The 23,616-nt window shown below is 44.9% G+C and overlaps 1 protein-coding gene across 1 annotated transcript in view; it reads right to left on the reverse strand.

Moving 5' to 3' along the window:
- The window catches only part of ADAMTS3 (ADAM metallopeptidase with thrombospondin type 1 motif 3), a 134,065-nt gene continuing 110,449 nt past the window's right edge, over positions 1-23,616 (reverse strand). The window contains exons 19-23 of the mRNA XM_083756368.1: positions 23,028-23,193; positions 21,782-21,914; positions 20,068-20,275; positions 16,759-16,876; positions 1-4,546 (exon numbers count right to left, since the gene is read on the reverse strand). Of these exons, the coding sequence (XP_083612494.1) occupies positions 3,972-4,546; positions 16,759-16,876; positions 20,068-20,275; positions 21,782-21,914; positions 23,028-23,193 (1,200 nt within the window). The 3' untranslated portion in view covers positions 1-3,971. The remainder of the gene's footprint in view (positions 4,547-16,758; positions 16,877-20,067; positions 20,276-21,781; positions 21,915-23,027; positions 23,194-23,616) is intronic.

Here is a 23,616-nt window from a genome sequence, read left to right on the forward strand (position 1 = left end):
TTTTAATAAATAGCTTTACTTTTCATTCCTATATACAAGTACCTTACAGCGAAACCCTGCACACACACGCACACACACAAAGAGAGAGAGAAGTTGCCTGACAAGTTTGATAGTGAACCAAATGGCTGGCAATTTGTCCCAGTTGGATGCATATATGGTGGGGCAGCTGGTCAATGCACTCTCTCAGCTTGAAGTCGATGAAAAAGTTAAGTGCTTTTCCAGCATTTGCCACTCATACACCATGTTCTTGTCCTAGTTTGGAGTCGCTCTTTGGCTTTGACGAACAGGCAATTTAGCAGATTTTTATTTTTTAAAAAGTAAACTTAAGTCACCTTCTTTTCAGGGACATTACCATACTTTTACTGCACACCAGGGGAGTGCTCTAAGCAAGACCTTCTCATGCACAAGCCCTATTGAAAAGAAAGGCAGTCAGGCAAGCATGGGACCATCTGCTCAAGTACTCTATACTTTGACCAACAGCAGTGCTCCATTCTCTCTTGTAAGGGCATTTCTCAACTCTGGTCCTGGAGATGCTAAGAACCAAACTTGGGGCTGCGTACACACAGATCATTTTTCTTACTTAGTGATTAATTTTGTATCCCTTCATTCCCCCCCTGGAATTCAAGGTAGCATACACAGGGTCCCCAGACAATTTCTTTTGGAAGGACCGACCAGACTACTAAGCTTGGATCCTAGAACAATAGGCAGGTAGGATCGTAGAATGCAACAACTGATTGGCCTGCTGGAGAAGACCAATCAGGCTCCAGGAGGGAAGCAGAATCAGCCAATCAGATGGGACTCATTGTGTAAATAATGTATATAAATGCCTGAGGTTTTGGGGAAAATTCAATCACTGTTTTACAAGCTGCAATAAAGAGCATGAAATCACTGCAGGACTCTGAGTATATTTCAGGGAGAGCATCTGCTTCACCCATAGAAAGCCCCAGCTTCATTTCCTGATATCTCCAAGTTGGGTTGGGAGAGAAACCTTCCTGAAACCCAAGAGAGATCCTGCCAATCAGGGCATATAATATTGAGCTAGATGAACTAATGGTTTGACTTGACATAAGGCAGATTCCTATGTCCCTGTGCTCAGCTTCAGGTAGGTGGCTATTATCATGTCTCCAGGCAGGAGCCATGTGCTCCATCAGTAAATCTCTACACCCTCCTTCTCTCATAGCAATGGACCCCCAAATTCTAGCATTCATTTCATCAAGGATGTGCCCATGATTATCTTCACCTTTTCCACCAATTTCTTCTCAGGTTCCATTTAAATTTGCAGCTTTGGTGATGTCCCTGTGATGGGCCAAACCATCCTGGACCTTGTCTAGACAAGGCAGTGCCAATGCCTCTTGTGACCAACCACACTGTAAATTGTCATTTGCAATCTCAGTTGCACCATCTAATGTTGGGATTGGTGTGCACAGCCCATGTGCAACTGATGCTGCATTGGGGTACAGGCAAAGGAAAAAGGCACTGTGAGTCCAGGCCTCAGTAAATCCCCTTAAGTATAGGATGGGGTGTTAGGTTATATGTTTGTTTCACACCCACCAGAGGCATGGAGAATTGCTTTCCCCTTTTTTGCCAGGACAGTTCAGCTACCCCACATACCTAAAGTGGTGTGAATAAATCAACTTAGAACATGCACTTTTTGCTACCTTTCATCTCTCCAAGCCATGGATTGCATGACTGAGATGATCACCCCAAAGCCCTTGGAAGGATATAAAGGTGGGAGATTATCTTTCTCTGTAATCCTGCTTGCTGAAAGGTCTGCCCTCAGTCCAAAAGCCTGAGGGCAGACCTTTCAGGCCACTGCCAGCCTCTTGGCAGCTTTGCCTCCAGACCAGCTGTTATGTACTGAGCTGAATCCTAGAACAATAGGATCCAGAATGCAGCAGTCTGATTGGTCCGCAGGAGCCACCCAATCCCGCTCCAGGTGGAAGTGAATCAGCGACCTGATTGGCCTGCAGAAGCAGCCAATCAGGCTTCTGGAGGAAGTGAATCTGCAACCTGATTGGCCTACAGGAGCATCCCGGAATTAGCCAATCATGTGGGGCCCATTGTGTAAATAATGTATATATAGCTAGACGTTTTGGGGAAATTTTCATTCATTGCTACTACGAGCTGAATAAAGAGCATGAAATTCACACTCGACTCTGAGTATATTTCACCAGCTTAGCTGGGAGTGAAGGCTGGCCTTTCAGGTCTTCAGACTTAACCTCTCCTCCCAACACACTTTCCTTCAGTTGATACTGTGCCCACATCAGAATGTTGGGAGATACTCTAGAGTAAGTCCGAGGCAGCACAAGGAAATCATGCTGGGAAATGGAGATCTAGAAAGCCTTTGCAGATGTCCAAAGCCATTTGGCGACCTGGATTGGTGTGCAGCACTGTTTGTATCCAGGTCTTTGGATCCTAGCAAAAAACAAATATGTTCATGGCTTGTAAATAAGGCAGAACTGAACGGCAGGCACCTAAACATGATCCTGAAATGCAAAGTCCATAAACAAATGGCTGAATAACACAAAACTCTGAAAAAAATAACACTGTTTTTCCTCCCTCTCTATCCATTATATGCACTATGACCTGGTTTGCACATTGTGCTAAAACAAAGCATAGCTTAGCATGAACACATGAGAGAGCAGGCTCCAGGAGAGGAGACTGTGGCTGCTTTGATCCTTTCTGTTTGCTGTGCTGTTGTTTTGTGGGACCCGAACCCAGGCGTTGTAATTGAAGGGTTAATTGATAAAGCCACCTAGCCTAGAGGCAGGGTAGAAGTGCTGCTTAGCAACCAGGCAGCAAGACATGATGGTTCCAAAGGCAGCATGTGCCCTGATTGGCTGTGTAACTCTGAAGGAGTTTTCCCTCTGTATGTTTGACTGAATGTCTCCTGACTATGTATAAACTTTTCTGTTTGTTCCCCCTCAAGTTATACACTGAGGTTGATTCCAGTGTCCTCGCTAACGTTTTCTGAGGATTCTTCCTCTTTGTGTACTCTGCCTGCATTATTTAACTGGCTTTACTAACAGGCTTGTGGGTCTGCTCCCTCCAGGTTAACCACAAGCTAAAACCAAACTATGGCCTGCGTGTGTTTTTTATGCCTCATGGTTTGTATGGGAGAGCTAAGCCAAGAGCCTGGCTTCAGATGACACACTGAGCCAGGGATGGGGAACCTGTGGCCCTCCAGATGTTCTTGGACTTCAACTCCCATCATCCCCAGCCAGCATGGCCCAGAGGCAGGGATGATGGGAATTGTATTCCAGTAACCTCTGGAGCCTCACAAGACCCTATACTAAGCTAACTCATGGCTAAGTAGCTGGGGAGGAACCCTCTGGGAGCCTGCATCTTCATGTGGCCATGCTCAGCCATGCTTTGGGCTCAGCATGATGTGCCAACCAAGCCTATGTACATGACAAAGGTGAACCATAGTCTAGCATTTGCTTATAGAGATAAATTAGCAATACAATTCATATGGAGGTCAAATGTTCCACAGTAAAAAATACGCTGTAGACGTGTAAACTTTGGTGCCTCTGCTTGGTTGCCCCCTCCCGCCCCTCAAAAGCAACATTTAATTTCTTTCCTTCCTTTATTTTTAATCAATCATACTTTCCACCCTCAAAAGCAGCCGACGTGCAACGTTAGGGGGTCTGGGTGGCAGAGAATGGCCAACCCACTCAGCTACTTGCTTCTTCTTCTTTTTACATCGGTGTGATTTTTGGTGCTTCCCTTCAAAGTTTTTGCGGTGGCCAGATGTTGGGAGGAGGAGGAGGAAGAAGAGGAGGAACCGAGTGAAGGATGGATGTCACTGGAAAGTGAGCCAGCACTTTTTCCCCTCTACCTCCTTTTCTGCGGTTGACTTGTTGAAAGTTTTGTGTTGGAAGGGTTTGCATGCATCATCGTACTCCAAACAAAGCAAGGAGACACATTCTCCACTTTAGGTATCTCCCACCCCCCTTTTTTATTTCTAAGTTTCATCTTTCCACAGTGGAAGGCCTCGGAGGTTGCCGTCTGTCCGCTTGCTTCTCATTTTTCTTTGAGGGTCTATTTGGAGACAGGACGCCAGCTGAACTGCTGTTCTGGGTCACAGCTGGACCAATATCTAACAAAGCTGAGGATGTGTGGGTCGCAAGGTGCCCACTCATGGTTGGCAGTTGTAACGGCGTCGCAACTGGCCCGGAAGTCTTGTTCCTCGCTTGGCTTTGAACTCTCCTCTGAGGTGGGCTGGCAACCCTGGCCCTTCCGTAGGCATTGGGGATCAGGGCATGCCTGTCTTCTTCTGCCAAGGACATCCTGCCCAAAGAAAAGCGCCTTTCAGAGCGAGGAGGGACTGAAGACGTCGGAGAAGCCAAAGTCTTGGGGAGGTTGCCAGGGCCGGTCATCACTCCCTCTTCGGTCTCGGCAGCTTCGCTAAGGTAAGGTGGCGGGAGCGTGCTGCTACGTTTGCTGCAAGATTCACAGCAGAGCTTCTTGTAGCCCGGGATGGAGCAGTACCGTGAGAGCACTTCCATTTGGCAGAAGATAGATTTGTCACCCAGGCATGGCTCGTCTGAAAGACAGAACCCAACAAGAATCAAGAAAATAAGGACACCAGAAGAGCCTGCTGGAGTCCATTCATTCATTCATTCATTCTCTCTCTCTCCCTTATTGTTTTTCACAAAATGCATATTTTAATTTGGGTTTAGGTACACTTCAGCAGAAAACCGTGTTGCAAAATTCGGAAAAGTCTAAAAAACTGAAATATACCTGCATTCTGATTTATTAGCCTAGGAATTGCAAATCGGGTTCGTTTGCTTTAAAATGCAAAATCCTTGAGTAACCTTAACACCAGGCTGCTTGGAAGAACTGTGTCCTTCTGTATCTAATTTCCTTAGGTCAATAACAATTTCTTCCACATCCACATTTGCATATACAGCATGATCTCATCTTAGAGTTCGATTCCAAGGGTTCTGCATATACGCAAAAATGTATATACCCAAACCCTTGGAACTGTCCCTGCGCAAACATCCTGGGGCTTCTATGATCTCACAGGAACAACCCACAACTGGCTTTTCCCAGCTCAAAAAGAGCTTTTAAGCTCTGTACCTTGCTCAATTCCTCTCTCTTGCACACAAACACCCAATTCAGATTTAATCTCAAGAAGGGAGAGCAACGTCTTCTCAAACTCATTTTAAAAAAAGGAATGCCCATGGAGTTGTGTGGCTACTTCAGCGCTTTCTATACCTCTCAGTGCATCCTACTTCCCTCTGATATTCCTCTGCTTGCCTGCATGCAAATAATAACAATAATAACAATAATAACAATAATAACAATAATTTATTATTTATACCCCGCACATCTGGCTGGGTTTCCCCAGCCACTCTGGGCGGCTTCCAACACAATATTAAAATACAGCAGTGCATCAAACATTAAAAGCTTCCCTAAACAGAGCTTCCTTCAGATGTCATCTAAAAGTCTGGTAGTTGTTGTTCTCTTTGACATCTGGTGGGAGGGTGTTCCACAGGGTGGGTACCACTACCGAGAAGGCCCTCTGCCTGGTTCCCTGTAACTTGGCTTCTCGCAGTGAGGGAACGCCCTTGGCACTTACCGTTGAATCAAAGAATTATAGAGTTGGAAGTGACCCCGAGGATCATCTAGTCCAGTGTCTCCCAAACCTGGGTCTCCAGCTGCTTTTGGACTACAGTTCCCATCATCCCTGACCACTGGTCCTGCTAGCTAGGGATAATGGGAATTGTAGTCCAAAAGCAGCTGAAGACCCAAGTTTGGGAAACACCGATCTAGTCCAACCCCCTGCAATGCAGGAATATGCATCCATCTCATACAAGGATCAGACTTGTGACCTGGGCATCATCAGCACCATGCTTTCACCAACCAAGCTATCCACCTGCTCCCTTGATGCCTCTATACTCTGTGTCTTGGCTGCTGAACCTCAGCTTTGAAAACTACACCCTGCTCAAGGCTGATTTCTCCTTTCCCACTACGACCGACCACGGAGCAGAGGAAGAGAAGAGCCATAGGCACATCAACAAAGGGATTGCCAAAATGTGGAACCAGAAGTGCACAAAATTGCTTGTGTGCTGTTTCTGGGGAACAGAATCCAGATGTATTAGAAAAGTGGGTTTCAGCAGCAGGTGATAGATGAGAACCGGGGAGGAGTTTCAGTGGTGCTATCAGGGCAGGACTTTGGGACAGAAGAGCAGAGACCCATTCAGCAGAATGAGCAGGAGAACCGCTGAATGCAGCCAGACTTGGGTACCACATTTGAAGTAGTAAAATAAAGATTGTGTACAGTTGGGTGAGAAGACCAATAAATCTGGAGTCTAAAATTACCTAAAGGAGCTTATTCTTCTCCTGGCAGCCTGCTGGTAGCTCTTTCAGAAAGCTGATTTTACCCCTTAGTTAACAACAGGTGTTTTTTTTTTTTTGTTGTTGTTGTTTAATCAAGTGCTCTAAGCACCCACCATGGGAGCCCTAGTTCTTGAAGCATCTACAGTAGGTGAGATTAGAGGTGCATTTAAAAATAAATAAATCCCACCTGAATACACGCTTGTTTGCTAGGAAAAAAACATTTACAATTATGTCTGCTGCTGTTGTGCTCAGAGACCTGTTTCATATTTGAGGATTATCCCGTTCTGCAGACACTTTCATGTTTATCTCAAATGCCCAGGTCTATCTTGCTTCAAGAGCTGTCCCCTCTCTTCTTGCTAGAACCTTATATTCACTAACCTGGGAGTAAATTCCACTGAACTCAGTATGGCTTATTAAGTATAAGTGATTTAATTCACACAGAAATGAAAAAAGTGTATTAATGAAGGTTTAAAATGGAAAAATAGCTAAATCTGAAAATTAGCAAATACCCTTAGCTGTCTTTCATTTATTTCATGAGAATGTTCCAATTAGGGATGGTTGAATATGTCAATTTTTGTTTTCCTCCAGTTCTCATTTTTCCACACTTACAATTAAGCTCTCCACATTTCTGCACAGGTTTGCAATTTTAAAAATGTCATTGGGAAAATCCACCAGTATTTCAGGGCAAGTTTCTTCTTTGTTTGTATGCAATTTTGCCTAACACATGTGTTTTTGTGAGGCAAGTTCACCTGATATAGTGCTTTTTCATATGCTCTTTTCACCAAATTTTATGCACACTTTACTCTAGTACCTGCATTTTTAGGCACAACATTTAGTCATATAACTGTATTGCAAAATTTGTAGAAATGTGAAGTTTGAAGAATTGTTGTGTTTTAGTTTGCATACCCTTTCAGAAAACGTTAGGTAGGCTCACCCTCAAATGAGTACAGAATCAAAATCCCCTCCCCCCATCATTAGCAGATGTTATGGGCTGGTTGGATAGAGAAATGGTGAAGGGCACCAGTTGGGGAACCACCAAGGGAAGAAGGCTCAGAGCCCGAGGATTGGTGGTGGGATGACAATGAGTGGTCTTAGGGAGAAGAAGGAGCAGACTGGGAAATGGAAGTGTCAGGAGCTGAAGAGCTAACAGGGTTTGCTTAGTGAGAAGGGAGAGTCTGTGGCAGAGGGCAGTCCAGAATCAGAGGCAGGAGAGGAGGGGAACCAAGAAGCAGAGATAAGCCAGGCTGCTGAAGAAGTCAGGGAGTCTCCATCTCCTGCTGCCACCAGCTGTCTTTCCTCCTGGTCTCTCAGAACCAGAAGAGGTATGAAGAGGGCACAGCAAAAACAGACAAGGTGAAGAAGCCTCATATTGCTGGGGAAGAGGAGGAGGGAGGGAGAGACTTAGGGAGAGGTGGGAAGGATGGGACCTTCAGTCCTCGCAACTGCCTCATTGGGGCAAGACCTACCGGGAAGAGTTCCCACACTGAAGAAGAAGAAGAAGAAGAAGAAGAAGAAGAAGAAGAAGAAGAGTAGTAGTAGTAGTAGTAGTAGTAGTAGTAGTTTGGATTTGATATCCCACTTTATCACTACCCAAAGGAGTCTCAAAGCGGCTAACATTCTCCTTTCTCTTCCTCCCCCACAACAAACACTCTGTGAGGTGAGTGGGGCTGAGAGACTTCAAAGAAGTGTGACTAGCCCAAGGTCACCCAGCAGCTGCATGTGGAGGAGCAGGGAATTGAACCCAGTTCACCAGATTACGAGTCTACTGCTCTTAACCACTACACCACACTAGGCCTGCTTGAGCTGTTTTGTTTCCTTGAATAAAGAGTTAACTTCGCTGACACCTTGAGAGTTATTCCTGACCTGTTCCCGACTCCCGCCTTGGCAGTGTATCATTTTGCCATTTCCTGGAAAGCAGGTGGATGTCTTCCCATAAATATAGTCTTTAAAAACTTTGCTCCTGGGGCTTTAAAGACATGACGGGTTTGTCTTAACACTGCCATTCTTCGCTGTTTTACTCCGTTGTTTTATTACAGCTATATGCTTTCATTGTTTTATTGATTTTACATGGAGCATCCTTACACTGAAGGGTGGAATGTCAATATATAAAAGCAAGCCAATGGTAAATAAGGCAAGAAACGGCTGAAAACCATAACAGATAACATAACTAATATTAACTAGCAATTATTTAATGGGTGAGTAATTAAAAATAGCAATGAAGTTGCCTACAACTTTACAAATCAGAAATTTTTCAAGGCCACCAATCTAAGATGAAGAGTTCAAATCCATGTTCAGCCACCAACTCATGGGTTGATCTTAGGCCAGTCACTCACTCTTTGCCTAACCTACCTCTCAGGGTTGCTGTGAAGCTACAATGAGCATCACATTCTCCCCTTCCACCCAGTTATAATGCTTTGTTGCATTTCCAAACATTTTATTGCTTTTCTTTGCAAGAGTGGTGCATGCTCTGGTTATCTCCCGCTTGGACTACTGCAATGTGCTCTACGTAGAGCTACCTTTGAAGGTGACCCAGAAACTACAACTAATCCAGAATGAGGCAGCTAGACTGGTGACTGGGAGCGGTGGCCGAGACCACATAACACTGGTCTTGAAAGACCTACATTGGCTCCCAGTGTGTTTCCAAGCACAATTCAAAGTGTTGGTGCTGACCTTTAAAGCCCTAAATGGCCTCGGTCCAGTATACCTGAAGGAGCATCTCCCCCCCCCCCCTTGTTCTATCCGGACACTGAGGTCCAGCGCCAAGGGCCTTCTGGCGGTTCCCTCATTGCGAGAAGCCAAGTTACATGGAACCAGGCAGAGGGCCTTCTCGGTAGTGGCGCCCTCCCTGTGGAATGCCCTCCTACCAGATGTCAAAGAGAACAATAACTACCAGACTTTTAGAAGACATCTGAAGGCAGCCCTGTTTAGGGAAGCTTTTAATGTTTGATGTATTACAGTATTTTAATATATATATTTTTGGAAGCCGCCCAGAGCAGCTGGGGAAGCCCAGCCAGATGGGCAGGGTATAAATAATAAATTATTATTATTATAAGTTGTATCCATGGAATCATAGAGTTGGAAGGGATTACAAGGGTCATCTAGTCCAACCCCCTGCAATGCAGGAATCTTTTTGCCCAACGTGGGGTTTGAACCCACAACCCTGAGATTCAGAATCTCAAGTTCTACCGAGCTATTGAGTGTTTCAGCACAAATATATTTATAGAAAAAACATATTTGTGTGTGTTTGCATTTCTTCTTTTTAAAATTGCAGCTAATAATAATAATAATAATAATAATAATAATAATAAATACCTTTATTGTCAATGTACAACCTGTGTACAATGAAATTAACTGAGCCTCCCCCCCAAAAAACACTCAATCTCATTCCATTCTGTGTGCTTGTCTCACGACACACCAACCCCAAAAGTCAGTTGCACTATATTATTTTCCGTTCAGCAGCCTAACAGCCCACAGATAGAAACTGTTTTTTAGCCTGTTGGTACGACTGATTATACTTCTATATCTCCTGCCCGAGGGTAGAAGATTAAAGAGGTGCATTCCACTTAGAGTTGTTTTATACAGGCAATGACTGATTTATGCACATATGATTGGCAGGGCCGTAGGTAGGTGATCTTGCGCCCCTGGCAGAATCGTCCAGATTGCGCCCCCTAGCCATGGAAAAGGAATGTGGCACAGAAAAAAAAATAGTGGAAAACAGGGCCCCACATATCATATAAGGACCCTTTGTTTAAAACCTTTTCTTATGAGGCAATAGTCAATATTTTTATTTATAGACATATTTATGGACATATTTTAAAGCTGATTTTGTGTGTCTCCCTTGTTTGCATCCCTGGCGGGAGCCTTCCTCACCACTCCCTGGCTACGGCCCTGATGACTGGCGCATGACTGTGCATGGGCGCACAGGTGAACTTAAAATGTCCCTAAACTGGCAGAATGGAGGCAGGGGGGGAATGTAACCTCTGTGCAAAATGAAGATTGCCTGTATATTAACTATAGAAAAAAGTATTCAATAAATAAATCAGTAATTTACAGGTCTGCATACCTGGGAGTAAGCCTCATTGAACTCAGTTGGATGCACTTTTGAGTAGACAGTATTTGATGGCATAAGGTCCGTATAGTTAATGCTATGGTTTTCCCAGTAGTGATGTACAGAAGTGAGAGCTGGACCATAAAGAAGGCTGATCACCGAAGAATCGATGCTTTTGAATTATGGCGCTGGAGGAGACTCTTGAGAGTCCCATGGACTGCAGGAAGATCAAACCTCTCCATTCTGAAGGAAATCAGCCCTGAGTGCTCACTGGAAGGACAGATCGTGAAGCTGAGGTGTAATGGCTCTAGGGGTTGCTCATGCGTAAATCGACGCCACACCTGGCTGGGTTACCTGGGTGAACCCTTTCTGTCCGGACAGCCACTCACCCGTGGCTATCTCAATCGCTGGCAGAATCCGTCAGTGGGCGTTTCTTGAACTTCTTCCAGCAAAGAAGCTCTTTGATGCCCAGTCGCCGCCTACTCTCCCTGCGCGGAAGCCTTCTGCGCAGGGAGGGTGTCGGCAGCGGAGGACCCGTGCTCTCCTCGCTGGTCTCCGGTGAGGAGTCATGGAGCCACCTCGCCGATTCCCCCATCTGCCCCCCTTCTCCACTGGTGCTACGCTGAATTCCTTCCCCAGAAGATGGGCTGCTTCTGTCCCTCCCGGGACGCTCTCCTGAACCCCTCTGGAGCCCTCCCTCTCCCTCTGGCTCCGATGGCAGTTCCCTGACATGAGGCTCCAATACTTTGGCCACCTCATGAGAAGAGAAGACTCCCTGGAAAAGACCCTGATGTTGGGAAAGATGGAGGGGACGAGGAGAAGGGGACAACAGAGGACAAGATGGTGGGACAGTGTTCTCGAAGCTACCAGCATGAGTTTGACCATCTGCTGAAGGCAGTGGAAGACAGGAGTGCCTGGCATGCTCTGGTCCATGGGGTCATGACATGCTCTGGTCCATGGGGACACGACTAAATGACTAAACAACAACATTTGATGGCATGATTAACTTACCTGCGAGAATTGGGCTCTTTCATAAGCCTACCTGCTTATAAGACATTTTAGTAGAAATTACTTCCAAAATTGTGTGTGTGTCAGAGGCACTGAAACTTGAATTGCAGAACATTTGGCATACGAAAAAGCGTTATGGAATTATAAACACAAAGATGTACAGATTGGATAGTTACTGTCTTTATCTAGTTCGAAGTCTGCCTTTTTATAGGAAACAACAAATATTCACTCTTGGTCCTGCGTTTCTATTTATACTGCAGTTTTACAGAACAGCTGTATGCACTGCAACCTTTTCCGACAAGTGGAATTCATCTTTATATTGTGATCTCAGCCGCCCACAGCTGACTAACATACGGATGCAAACTTTCGCCCCTCCCAATACGGTGCCAAGGTTGCATTTGCTAAAAAAAGTTACTGAAAAGTTTTCAATGCATAAATTAGCTTATCTTTTTCAACACTGCATGCAAGAGTTCCCAGTGTGGACACCGGTTGTAACTGTGACTTAGACACTCTGCCTAAGCAATATACCTGATGGAGTTTCATGCATGAGGCAAAACACCTGGATGGTCCCATCCTCACCCTCAATTTGTCCCTGGGCAAAATCCTGGGGCAAATGAGACAGGAGTTGGGAAGTTCTGCAAAGACTAGGGGTGTTCATCCATTAGTATTTATCTGCTTCTAGAGCTTCAGGAAGTTGCCTGATCTGTTTCAGAGGCACTCTGTGTTTTTCCAGTTTGTCTCCTTATTTGAGATGGACTTAGATCTATTAAAAGTGAAGCCCGCTTTCACCTTCCCATTCAACAATACAATGGTACCTCGGCTTACATACGCTTCAAGTTACATACACTTCAGGTTACAGACTCCACTAACCCAGAAATATTACCTCGGGTTAAAAACTTTGCTTCAGGATGAGAACAGAAATCGTGCTTCAGCGGCCCAGCAGCAGCAGGAGGCCCCATTAGCTAAAGTGGTGCTTCAGGTTAAGAACAGCTTCAGGTTAAGAACAGACCTCCAGAATGAATTAAGTATGTAACCAGAGGTACCACTGTATCTAAAAACAGATATAACTCTTTTCTCTTTTCACAGAAGCGAATAAAACTTGCAAGCATAAGAGTCTGTCCCAAGTGGATTAAGCCTGCCAAATTGTAGGCATATTTACCCAGGGGTGTTTGTGCAGAATACCTTTACTTTTTTACTTTTCTATTTTTTCTGATGGAACTGGATATACTTTGCAGGAATACTCACCTCTTCAAAGGAGACCGAGCCTGCTAAGTTTCAGAAGAATAGCTGCAGTGGGTTTCTCACCAGGGTAAACTTTAATATTGGAGGGAGGGGAAATCGTAATTCTAGTAGGTGGGGTGGGAAATGGAGCATGGGACCCCAAGAAAGATGGGAGTGGTGAAAGTGTTACCATCAAGTAAGGATCATGATTCCTAGGGGTCATGGGGAGGGGACTTCTGCTTGTATTTTGGGGGACACAGCTTCTTTTCCCTGGGAGAGATCTATCCATTAGCTTACGTTGGAGAAGGGGTGTAGGAGGAAGAAAAAGTCTGGCTCCCCAGGAGAGATTGAAGTGAGAGAATTATCAGCCTTCCAGTAAGGATGCTATTACCCAAAGGCTCATAACTGCATTTTTAGCCTGTTTGAAGCCCTTCACATGCATGAAACCATGAGAAACCATGGAATTACCCACTCAAATCTTATGATAACAACCATTTCTGCTACACACAAGAACAGATTGCTGTGCTCCATAAACACAAAATAGCTATAGGAATTTCATCAGAAGCGAAACAAATCCAAGGCTGAAAACTTCTAAGATGATATCTAAACAACTCTAGCTACTACCACTGAAGCACAAATCTTTGCACTGGGTTTCCAATATGCGGAGGGGCGCCAGAGATGTGTTGTTCTTGTTTTGCCAAATGTCATCCTTATGTAATAGTTGCTGAACACTTTGTCACTTTGGCCTGATCTGCAACTTGCAACAGAATGAGGTGGTTGTAGAAAAACCCTAAAGCGAAAGGGGAGGGAGGCTGTACCACTTCTGACTGTGATTGAGAAATGCCATTTTTTAAAACTGTTCCTACATGTAAAAAAACTTATCACCTCAGAGAAGCTTTTGCTTCTCTGCTGCATGTGTAGACTGACCAGATTTTAGTTGTCTGGTGCAGCAAATGCAATTCTAAACTGCAAAGGTACCTTGGTACTTGAACGGCTTGGCTCCCAAAGAAATCGGCTCCCGAAGGCCGCGAAACTGGAAGTGTTCTGGTTTGCGAACGTTTTTTGGAACGTTCCATGGCTTCTGATTGAGTGCAGGAAGTTGCTGCAGCCAATTGGAAGCCATGCCTTGGTTCTTGAACAGTTTTGGGAATTGAATGGACTCCTGGAACCAATTAAGTTCAAAAACCAAGGTCCCACTGTATTCACAAAGGTCCCCAAAGCCACCCCATGGTTATTACCTGTTCAATAAACTATCACATGCATTTCATGGTGGGGCAGATCAATCCAAGTATAGCAGTGCAAAGTTTTGTTTCATTTTCTAAAAAAAGTCTACTTTTGAGCACATCAGTACCAACTCTGAGTTGCGTACTCACAGGTTCCCGGGGGTTGGGTTTTTTTGGCCTTTTAGATGGACTACACATAATCTAGACATCCATTTCTTATTCACCAGGTTCCCACGGTAGAAAACCTTCTCCTTCTTACATTTGGTCGTGAGCCTCATTGTAGCTGAGGGAGGAAGAGGCAAGAGTGGTCTCGCAAAACTGTCCATGAAACCTTGGGATGGACCTGGAAATAATCCTGTGGTGTTGTACTGCCTGCCCTTTCTTTACACTGAGCCAAAAATAAATATGGCTCCCTTATAATATTGTATTGGAAGCACTGTTCTTTCCGACAGGGCTTGAGAGATAAGGTGAAATGCCATTTTATACCAATGAAAACCTCCAGGTGTTTCCACCCTCAGCTAACAGATACATCTTTGCTTCCCTCTAGTGTCTCTAGTGAATACAACAGGCATCAGACTTTGTAAAGTTTCATGTGAAAGCTGCTGTAGTTTAAGAGCTGGTAATTTCTCTGTTGAATTGTTGCAACTCACTCTATGTAGGACTGGCTTTGAGAGTGGTTCAGAAGCTGCAGTTGGAAGCTCACCTCCCAAATGCAACGCTGGTGTTGATTGCTCTGACTGCCAAAATTCTACTGAGCTAAATTTAAAGTGCTTGTTTTGATTGCAGTTAGGCTTCAATGCTGCAACATTTTCTCCTTTTCTCTATTGTAAGGCCAATGGGAAAGAGGTTGGAGAAAATAAAATTAGCATTGTGGGAATACAGTGTTAGAAATTAGCCAGGCGCCAGGCACATTTTGCAACGGGTCCAATTGCAACCATGCGGAGATCTCTGCATGCCAGGCTGGAGAATGGGGAAAGCAAAATGTCACTTAGAGAAGGATCTGAAATATTTTCCTCAAAGCTTGAGGAAAGCTTTCCTCAAAGCTTGTTTTATTCTGGATTGCTTTATTTGCCATTTTAATGTGCTCTAAGGGAATTTTCTAAAGGGAATCAGCCCTGAGTGCTCACTGGAAGGACAGGTCCTGAAGCTGAGGCTCCAATACTTTGACCTGAAGCTGAGGCTCCAATACTTTGGCCACCTCATGAGAAGAGAAGACTCACTGAAAAAGACCCTGATGTTGGGAAAGACTGAGGGCACAAGGAGAAGGGGATGACAGAGGACGAGATGGTTGGACAGTGTTCTTGAAGCTACCAACATGAATCTGACCAAACTGCGGGAGGCAGTGGAAGACAGGAGTGCCTGGCGTGCTCTGGTCCATGGGGTCATGAAGAGTTGGACATGACTAAATGACTAAACAACAACAACAATGTGCTGTAAACTGCTTTGGGATTTGTTCTTTAAAATATATAGTGGTATAGAAATGAAATGAATAATACTAATATAAAGTCCTAGGAAGCTTGGGAAATAGATACCCGAAAAACTGCCCGCTCTCTTATACATCTGCCCAAACTTTAATATCACCAGGGGATATCCTTCTCACCACGCCATGGTTCTCTGAGCTAAGATATGTGGCAACTTGTGAGAGGACCTTCTCAATAGTGGTACCCTTCTGAAATGCCCTCCTCAACCCAGGAACATGCAAAACCAACACTAATGGAGTTTGATGCCTGGTGGACCATTTGGCATAGCATCCTTTCTCACAGCAGCCAAACAGAAGCTCTGGTGCAAGCCCCCAAGCAGGACCAGAGAGCAACAGCACTTTCCCTTCAGGTACCAAGGAATTGGCATTCAGAAGCATATAGCCTCTGACTGTGGAGTGCCAGCATCTCATTCATTTATTCATTTTTACAAGAAGAGCACTGTGCACCAGGCTTTTAGAGCAGCAGAATTTTCTGATAACCAGGTATTTCATGTTGCTTCTATCTCTTTCTGTTACATCACATGCCACTCGCAGGGTGTGCAAATTCATCCGGACTGGGATGCATGCATTCATTGTTACCTATCATGGAAGAACGGTTGTTAAAATTATTGGACTCAGCTGATATGGCGAAGCTGATGTGTTTAATCAGAGGAAACAATCTTTGTCAATATTTACTAAAGATCAGAAATTTTCCGTGTGAAAAATAAACTTATGATATCTGGGTTTGATGATTGAAGAAAATAATTGGTTTATAGAAAGTAGAGTTGTTGGGGTGGATGTCTTGAATTATTTTTTACGTATAGCCAACAGATGAAGAATTGGAAGTTCTCTTTTTTCTTTATTTCTCAGTCTATTTTCTTTTTCTCCTTTTGGTTCATGTTTTTATTTAGATTAGTTTTTTATCTTTGATAAAAAAGATATTGGATATTTGATATTAACCTTGGTATATTTTATTTCAAACTTTAATAAAATTTATTGGGGTAAAAAAGGCCTGGGAAGCAAGCAAATCAGGGCTGTTGTTGTTTTAACCCTTCCCTGCCACTGTTTTCCCAGTGAGAATATCTCCCCTAACAAGCTGGCTATATGCTCTGTGTTCCAAATCAGGGATAGTGGACAGAGTGACCTCTGGATGTTGTCAGACTTCAGTCCCCATCAGGCTGAGCCATCCTAGCCAGTGTCCTTCAGTGATGTGAGTTGTAGTCCAACAACATCTGGCAGGCCCCCACCAATCACTTTTGTTCTAAATTAATGGGAAATCCACCTGTGGAATTTTCTTGGCATGGTACACAGAAATGGGAAGATCTGTTCTGCATCAAACTGGAGCAACTCTCAGAGCATTCCCCTTGCTTTGCACCAAATTCCAGATGTTGCCAGAATTCCAGAAACTGGAACGATCCAATCCTGACGCAGTTAGAGGACAACCTTTTGCTTACCATTGCAGGGGGCGAGCTTGCAAACCCTCACGGATTCTGGCTTCTCTCCATTGCACTGGTCGCCGGTGCGGCATAAGACTTGCCTGGACTCTGTTCCTTCTCCGCAGGTCACAGAGCACTATGGACAAAAAGCAACAAGGAACTATAGATAAAAGAAACCATGGAGACTTCTGCACACATATCCTTAACCAAATGAGAAGAAGAAGAAGAGTTTGGATTTGATATCCCGCCTTTCACTCCCTTTAAGGAGTCTCAAAGCGGCTAACATTCTCCTTTCCCTTCCTCCCCCACAACAAACACTCTGTGAGGTGAGTGGGGTTGAGAGACTTCAAGGAAGTGTGACTGGCCCAAGGTCACCCAGCAGCTGCATGTGGAGGAGCGGAGACGCGAACCCGGTTACCCAGGATTACGAGACTACCGCTCTTAACCACTACACCACACTGAGGAAGGGAGTTGTACAGGTGGCTGCATTGCTGCTGCTGGAGCTGGAAGGATGAAACTCTCTTTGAAAAGGCCAAAATCTGACCAGATTTGGGACTGCCCCCTTTCCTTCTTTCCCAATAAATGACACATTGCCAGGTTTAACAGCTATCTTCAGCTGCTCCACAGGTAAAGCCAGATTGTGGCACTGATGCAATGCTATCTATTGCCACCTTGTCCTAGTTAAACCAAAACCATTTGCCAAAATATGGACATGCATGACATTGCAAGCAGACCTTTAAAGGAAGGAGAAGCATGCTTCATGAGTGCTCTGTTAACTCAGCATTACCCTTCAACCATTCATTTCCTAGTAACCTCAACCTTCCCAATTTTCCTTCTACCCTGTGGTTAGCCAGTGTTCAATTGGAAACTTCAATTTCTGGCTTGTGCTATGCCGCAAAACAGCCATGCACGTTGATGGGCTCTACAACCACATTACCCCTGAGCCAAAATCTGTCCCTCAGTTTCTCAAAGGCTTTCTTCCTCTGCAAAAGAAGCTCCCGTTTTACTGCCTCATTCTCAGGACACTTGAGATTTTGTTTAGAATTTTGGTGAGCATGGAGTTTAGAGCTTAGCCTGTTGTTGCAAGGCAGCTGAGGTTTTCTTTCAAGGAAACATTTCCCCCAAAATATTCTGCAGCCTCCCTGGCTGTCTGTGCTTCCTGATTTGAAAAAGCCCCATAGATGGATGTACCTATGATGCCCTCCCCTGGGCTTTGATTGAAGGCATCTGGGAAGGCTGAGATGATAGGAAGGAAGCAAGCAAGCAAGCAAGCAAGCAAGCAAGGAAGGAAGGAAGGAAGGAAGGAAGGAAGGAAGGAAGGAAGGAAGGAAATATACTTGTGAACATCTCTCAACCATCTTGAAAGTAAGACTAATGTGACAAAAGCCCTGGACTCCACTGATGAGAATGTCACTGAATTTTCCTGCCCTTCTGTTAATTTTCAAATGCAATTTCTTTTCCTCTTAACTGGTGGACAATGGTAAAAGAAACCCACACAGGATAGATGTTTGGCACAGGACTAAAATCCATAGCTGGTAAAAACAGCAGCTGTAAATACTACAGTTCTGCTTTGCTTCCATCCAGATGCAGGTATCCATTCTCACAATTATTAAAATGTGATCTAGGACTAGATCACTAAGAGCACTAAGAGAGCATCCTTGAAGTTAGAGGCTTGCTCATAAATAATTTAAATATATTCTCCTGCCTTTCCTTGCCACACAATAGTGTTGTAAGGGGTACTTTCCTCCCTTTTTTTGAAAAAAAGAATGATATATAGCCATATGAACAATACTCATCAACTAGGAAATGAAATCAAACAACAGACCTTGAAATTAGCACACGTTAATTGGGTGCATGTCCAGATTTTGTCTGAGTCTGGAAATATGACAAAGTGATGGATGATTCTAGTTTATTATATATAGTATTTTAGCAAGAGGCAGCCCTGTATCAACTATGCCTTTGGTTGAAGCATGCTCACATTTTCAATGCCAACAAGTTTGAAACTGCTTAACCACCATTGTTGCACGACCAAAAGCCCTTGGAGCTTTTAGACGTGAAGGTTGTTAGAAGCTCCTGCTTGTACAATGGCTTTTATCCATGATGGCTAAATGAAACTTTTCTGTTGAGAGGCATATTTTTCTTTATTTCATTTATCTTGATTTAAAGGGGATTCTCTGCTTGTGGGCATCCCACTGTGGCACCTGGTTGATTACCCTGAGAAACAGGATGTTGGACTTAGTTGGATCTTTGGTCTGATTCAAGATGACTCATGAGTGTGTGTGTAATTAGACAAATATAATTCCCTCTATTTCCAGTGTTCAAGTTGTGAGTGGGTGAGGGTTGTTAGAATTCCTGCTCCATGATTGCAGTCATGGGATTTTTGTCTTTCACATGACGCTATGTTTTGACTCCATAAAGTGGGAAGTGACGGAGACAGGATGTTTGTGTTACTGTGTTCCGTGAAGTGGGACTATTGTCCTTTGTTCATTCTCTTTGCTGTTTGATGCTTGAGAGAGAGGGAGCCATGTTGCAGTGCTCCATAAATAAAGTAGATTAGCCAAAATGCTGAGTTGCTGAGGTCTGTCATGCGAACTGCGCAAACTCTGCATATCCCTAAGTGTGCCAGTGTCGGTTGGCATTGGTCACTGTGATGTTCAGGCTGAAGAAAGCTTTTGAAGCTCCCAAACGAAAGATGAGGAGAGAGGGAACATGCCAGTCGGGCATGTGTCTCTGCCAGGGTCCTACTTGAGTGTAGGCTGAACTCCTGACAGGGGTTACTGGTTTGTTTTTGGTTTTATCAGCCATTTTGTGTTTTTTATCTTGTATTTTTATGTTGTGAACTGCCTTGAGATCTATGGATGATACAAAATTAATTAAGAATAATTGAGAAAAAATCATTATTTGGGGGAAGAAATCACCCACAACCCACACAAAAGAGTGTTGCATCACCAGGATATATATATATTTGGGGGGGGGGGGTCATGAGGCTTCTAACTTAACCTCCTAGGGAAATCCCTCGGTGGGGGGGGGGTGTCCCTGCCCCAAAGAACAGCCCAGCGATGGCAAAGCAAGATCAATGGACTGAATTTTATGGAAAACTGAGGGGGAAGGAAGAAATGCAATGGAATGGCTGGGACCTTGAACTGATGCACTCCATGCTACAACATTTTGCTGGAGGGCCTGCTGGTCAATAACCTCTCTCCATTATGGCAAAATGAAGTATACTGTAGGTGTCCTGGGCTTTTTAACCCAGAGGTGGTTTTTTTTTGTTTTTGGCTATCTCCGCCCATAATGGTTGATGAAACACAGAAGACCCGGTTTGCTTACTGGACTCCACGGCCAGGTTTTCCACTGAGCAGGGCACGGTGTCCTGTTGCATGGCCGCCGGCTCTCAGGGCGATCCCCACTACAGTACTTGAAATGGACGGAGCGATTTGCACCATCGTGGAGAGGCTGGATGCAGCGCACAGTTCGGATCTGATAACCAGAGGTCCCACAGGTTTTGGTGCAATGCTCCCATTCTTCTGATACCCAGCTGAGATGGGGCAGAGAGAAGAGCATTAAATAGGAATACACTAACTAGTGCAAAACACTAACTCTACCCAGGATTGATCTGCATGCAGCACAAATATTATCGCTGTTGGCTTTCACTGTTGTAAGGAAACTAGGAAATCTAGCTTGCATCACCTGTAAAGATCTTCAGGCAACAACTTTAGACTTGGCTCTTTTAGAAAACCTTCTTGCGAAAATGATTGGTCATGATTAGAACATTTTTGTCAGGTGTCCATCAATAGAATGGACCATCTCAGAAGATGGTACACCTTCCTTCAAGAGGGGGGGGGGGCGTTAAACAGAGGTCAGATGGCCACCTGTCAAGGATGCTATAGTTGTGATTCCTTTATTGCAGGGAGTTGGACTAGGCAACTCTTGGGTACCTTCCAACTCTACGATTCCATGACCCATATACTGTATTTTTCGCCCTATAGGACGCACCATCCCATAAGGTGCACCTAGGGTTTTTTGGGGGGGGGAATAAAGGGGGGAAATTATTTCCCCCCCAGGTGCGGGGCTGGGGTGAGGGAAGCCCAAGCTTCCCCCGACCCCAGCCCCCAGAACAGGCAACTCTCCGCAAGCAGCGGGAGCCCAGCATAGGGCTCCCGCGCCTTGCGGAGAGGTGCGCGAAGTCTGGGCATGTTGGGCTCAGCGCGCCCAGCCTTCCTCATGCAGGCAACTCTCCACAAGCAGTGGGAGCCCAGCGCAGGGCTCCCGCGCCTTGCGGAGAGGTGCGTGAAGTCTGGAGAGCAAGAGGGGTAGGTGCGCACCGACGCCTCTCGCTTTCCAGGCTTCAGCGGAAGCCTGCATTCGCTCCATAGGATGCACACACATTCCCCCTTCATTTTTGGAGGGGGAAAAGTGCGTCCTATGGGGCGAAAAATATGGTATGTATTTTTGTTTCTTTAATGTATTCTGTTCTTTTTTAATTTCTTAAGTTGTTTCAGTTTTAATTGAGCTTCTGGACACTGAATGGATATGTTTTTGTATGAGTTTGCTGCATAGAAATCTAATAATGATAGTAGTCGATGTGTATATAACTGGATCCTACTCAGAGTAGACTCCTTGGAATTAATGAACATGGCTCTCTTAGGCCCAGTAATTTCAACAGGTCTACTCTGAGCAGGATTTAACAGGCAGGATGACAAGTTCTTTCTGTCACATAGATAAAGGCAGCAAACATTCAGCCTAAGTATGCGGAAACTTGAGGATGTGCAGGAGAGGCAGAAGGCTGCAAAGTGTAATCTCCGATTCCAAACAAAGCCTTCAAGACAGCTGGATTACAGCTTTGGGGTTAGCACTTGATGTACTTCCCGTTGTCCATAATATGCTGCCTTGGTAAGTTGTGGGAAATCAACTGGCAGGACCTGTCACTGAATCTGGCTGCCTGTTGTTTCACTGAGGAGAGACTCTATGCCCACTTGGATAAAGCTTTTTTGACCCCACACTGCTGGTGCCAATACATCACTGAAAAGGAGCAGATGCTTACAATGGCTGCGTACATTCCTGAAGGTTGCACATCCTACGAATGGGCTTGGGTTTTTTGCTGGCTTCACAGAAGCTGCGGTGTACCATTTTGCTATCACTCTTCCTGCGGCACCCATACTTAGTGTCTTGGAAACCTGGGGATGGAAACCAAACAACAATTCAGAAAAGGGGGGGAACCCCACATGTACAATGCAAACACAATCAGCTTTCCAGTGTCATTCAAAGTGCAGAATTTGGTGCAGTTTTTAATTTATTACAGAAGATCACTGTGTTTTGGGCTTTGCAACTACTTTGGACTGAATCCAACAGAATCACAAGTGGAACCATTTCCCTCCCTCTCTCCCCCTTGTGAACCCCCCAACTCTTAAAAATAAAAATAAAAATCATTTTTTCAATACAAACAGCAGTCACACAAAAAACATACAACAAAAACCACAATAACACTAATAACACATTTTAACAATTCAGATTTGAGTACTGATATACCTATAACAACACCTTTTTATCAATATTTCCCCTCCTCTCCTCCCCCTACTTCCCACCACTTTCCACCTTATTGCTTAAGTATTCCTTCCAAATTTCTTCATATTTATCCATTCTTAATTTGCGTTGATATGCAATTCGTTCGTAAGTAACTAGTCTGTCCATATTGTCAATCCATGTGCTCAATGGGATCATTTGCAGCTCTTTTTTGGATGGTTGGGAGAAACTCCCAGAGTAGATTTGATGTGGGTGGGGACACACAGAGGGAGCAGAAGGAAGGGAGATTCCATTGCGTCAGTGGAAATTGTTCTGCTCACTCAGTGGTTCTGTCAAATACAACTCTTCATGAGCACAGCGGCGGAGCAAACCGATCAGGCATCTGGGGTGGCACGCATGCTCTGCACCCAGGGGTGGGGCCAGCTGCCCGCAGGGCAAGCCATGGCAGGACGCTCCACTGGACCTCCGAGAAGTCTACCTACCTTCTCCCACTCAGCCACCCTACAGCTGATGGGGAGGCAACAGGTGGACTGTTTGGGGCAGCGTGGAGCCTACCGGTGCTCAAGCCACTGCATCACTCCCAGGAGAGACGCTGCAGGCCCCGTGCCATCCAGCATTTCGTCACCCCCCAAGTGGCGACACGCAGGGTGGTCCGCCCCCACCACACACCCTTTCCTCCACCCCTGCATGTGCGGGCACTAAAAAGACACACACAGTTCTCCCATATATTCTTCTACTCCCTCGTACCAGACAATACTATGACTTGCCTCCTCCACAAGGCTTGGAACATTGGGACCAACTCTTCAAAGCCCACTCAAAGGTATCCAGGTCCTCTTGAAGTACATTGTTGCTGTTGACGTTGGGGACCGAATCCTCGTGGATTATGTATTTGTATGTCAGGCTCGACTGCGTGACATTGTCCCGAGGAATGATCTGTCAAAAGGTTGTTCAAATGGGACATAATGTCAGTAGTTGGAAACTTGGGGACTTTCCTTTAGGAATTTTCTTTTCTTTTCAGAGCCACAAGAGAGGAAGATACAGTATTTGCTGTACCTTAGCAGATGATAAAAAACAACAATACCCAACTCAAAACTTGATGGTTGCCCTGCTATTGTGGCTGGTAGCGTTGAGGGCAGCCTTCCCCAACCTGATACCCTCCTGATATTATTGGACTATAGCCTCCATCATCCATGGTCACGGTTGTGCTGGCTGAGGCTGATGGGATATGTGTTATGAGTTTTGAGGAGATGTCTTGGAGGGGCTGGTCAGATCAGACTGAGAGGTGGGAGCAGCGTGAAGAGTTGGAGGCTGATGACTCTGGGGAGGGGCCCAGTGGCCTGGAACAAGGTATGTTAG

This window comes from Podarcis gaigeae (genome assembly GCF_964106915.1).
Source record: "Podarcis gaigeae genome assembly, chromosome: 9".
Classification (NCBI taxonomy): domain Eukaryota; kingdom Metazoa; phylum Chordata; class Lepidosauria; order Squamata; family Lacertidae; genus Podarcis; species Podarcis gaigeae.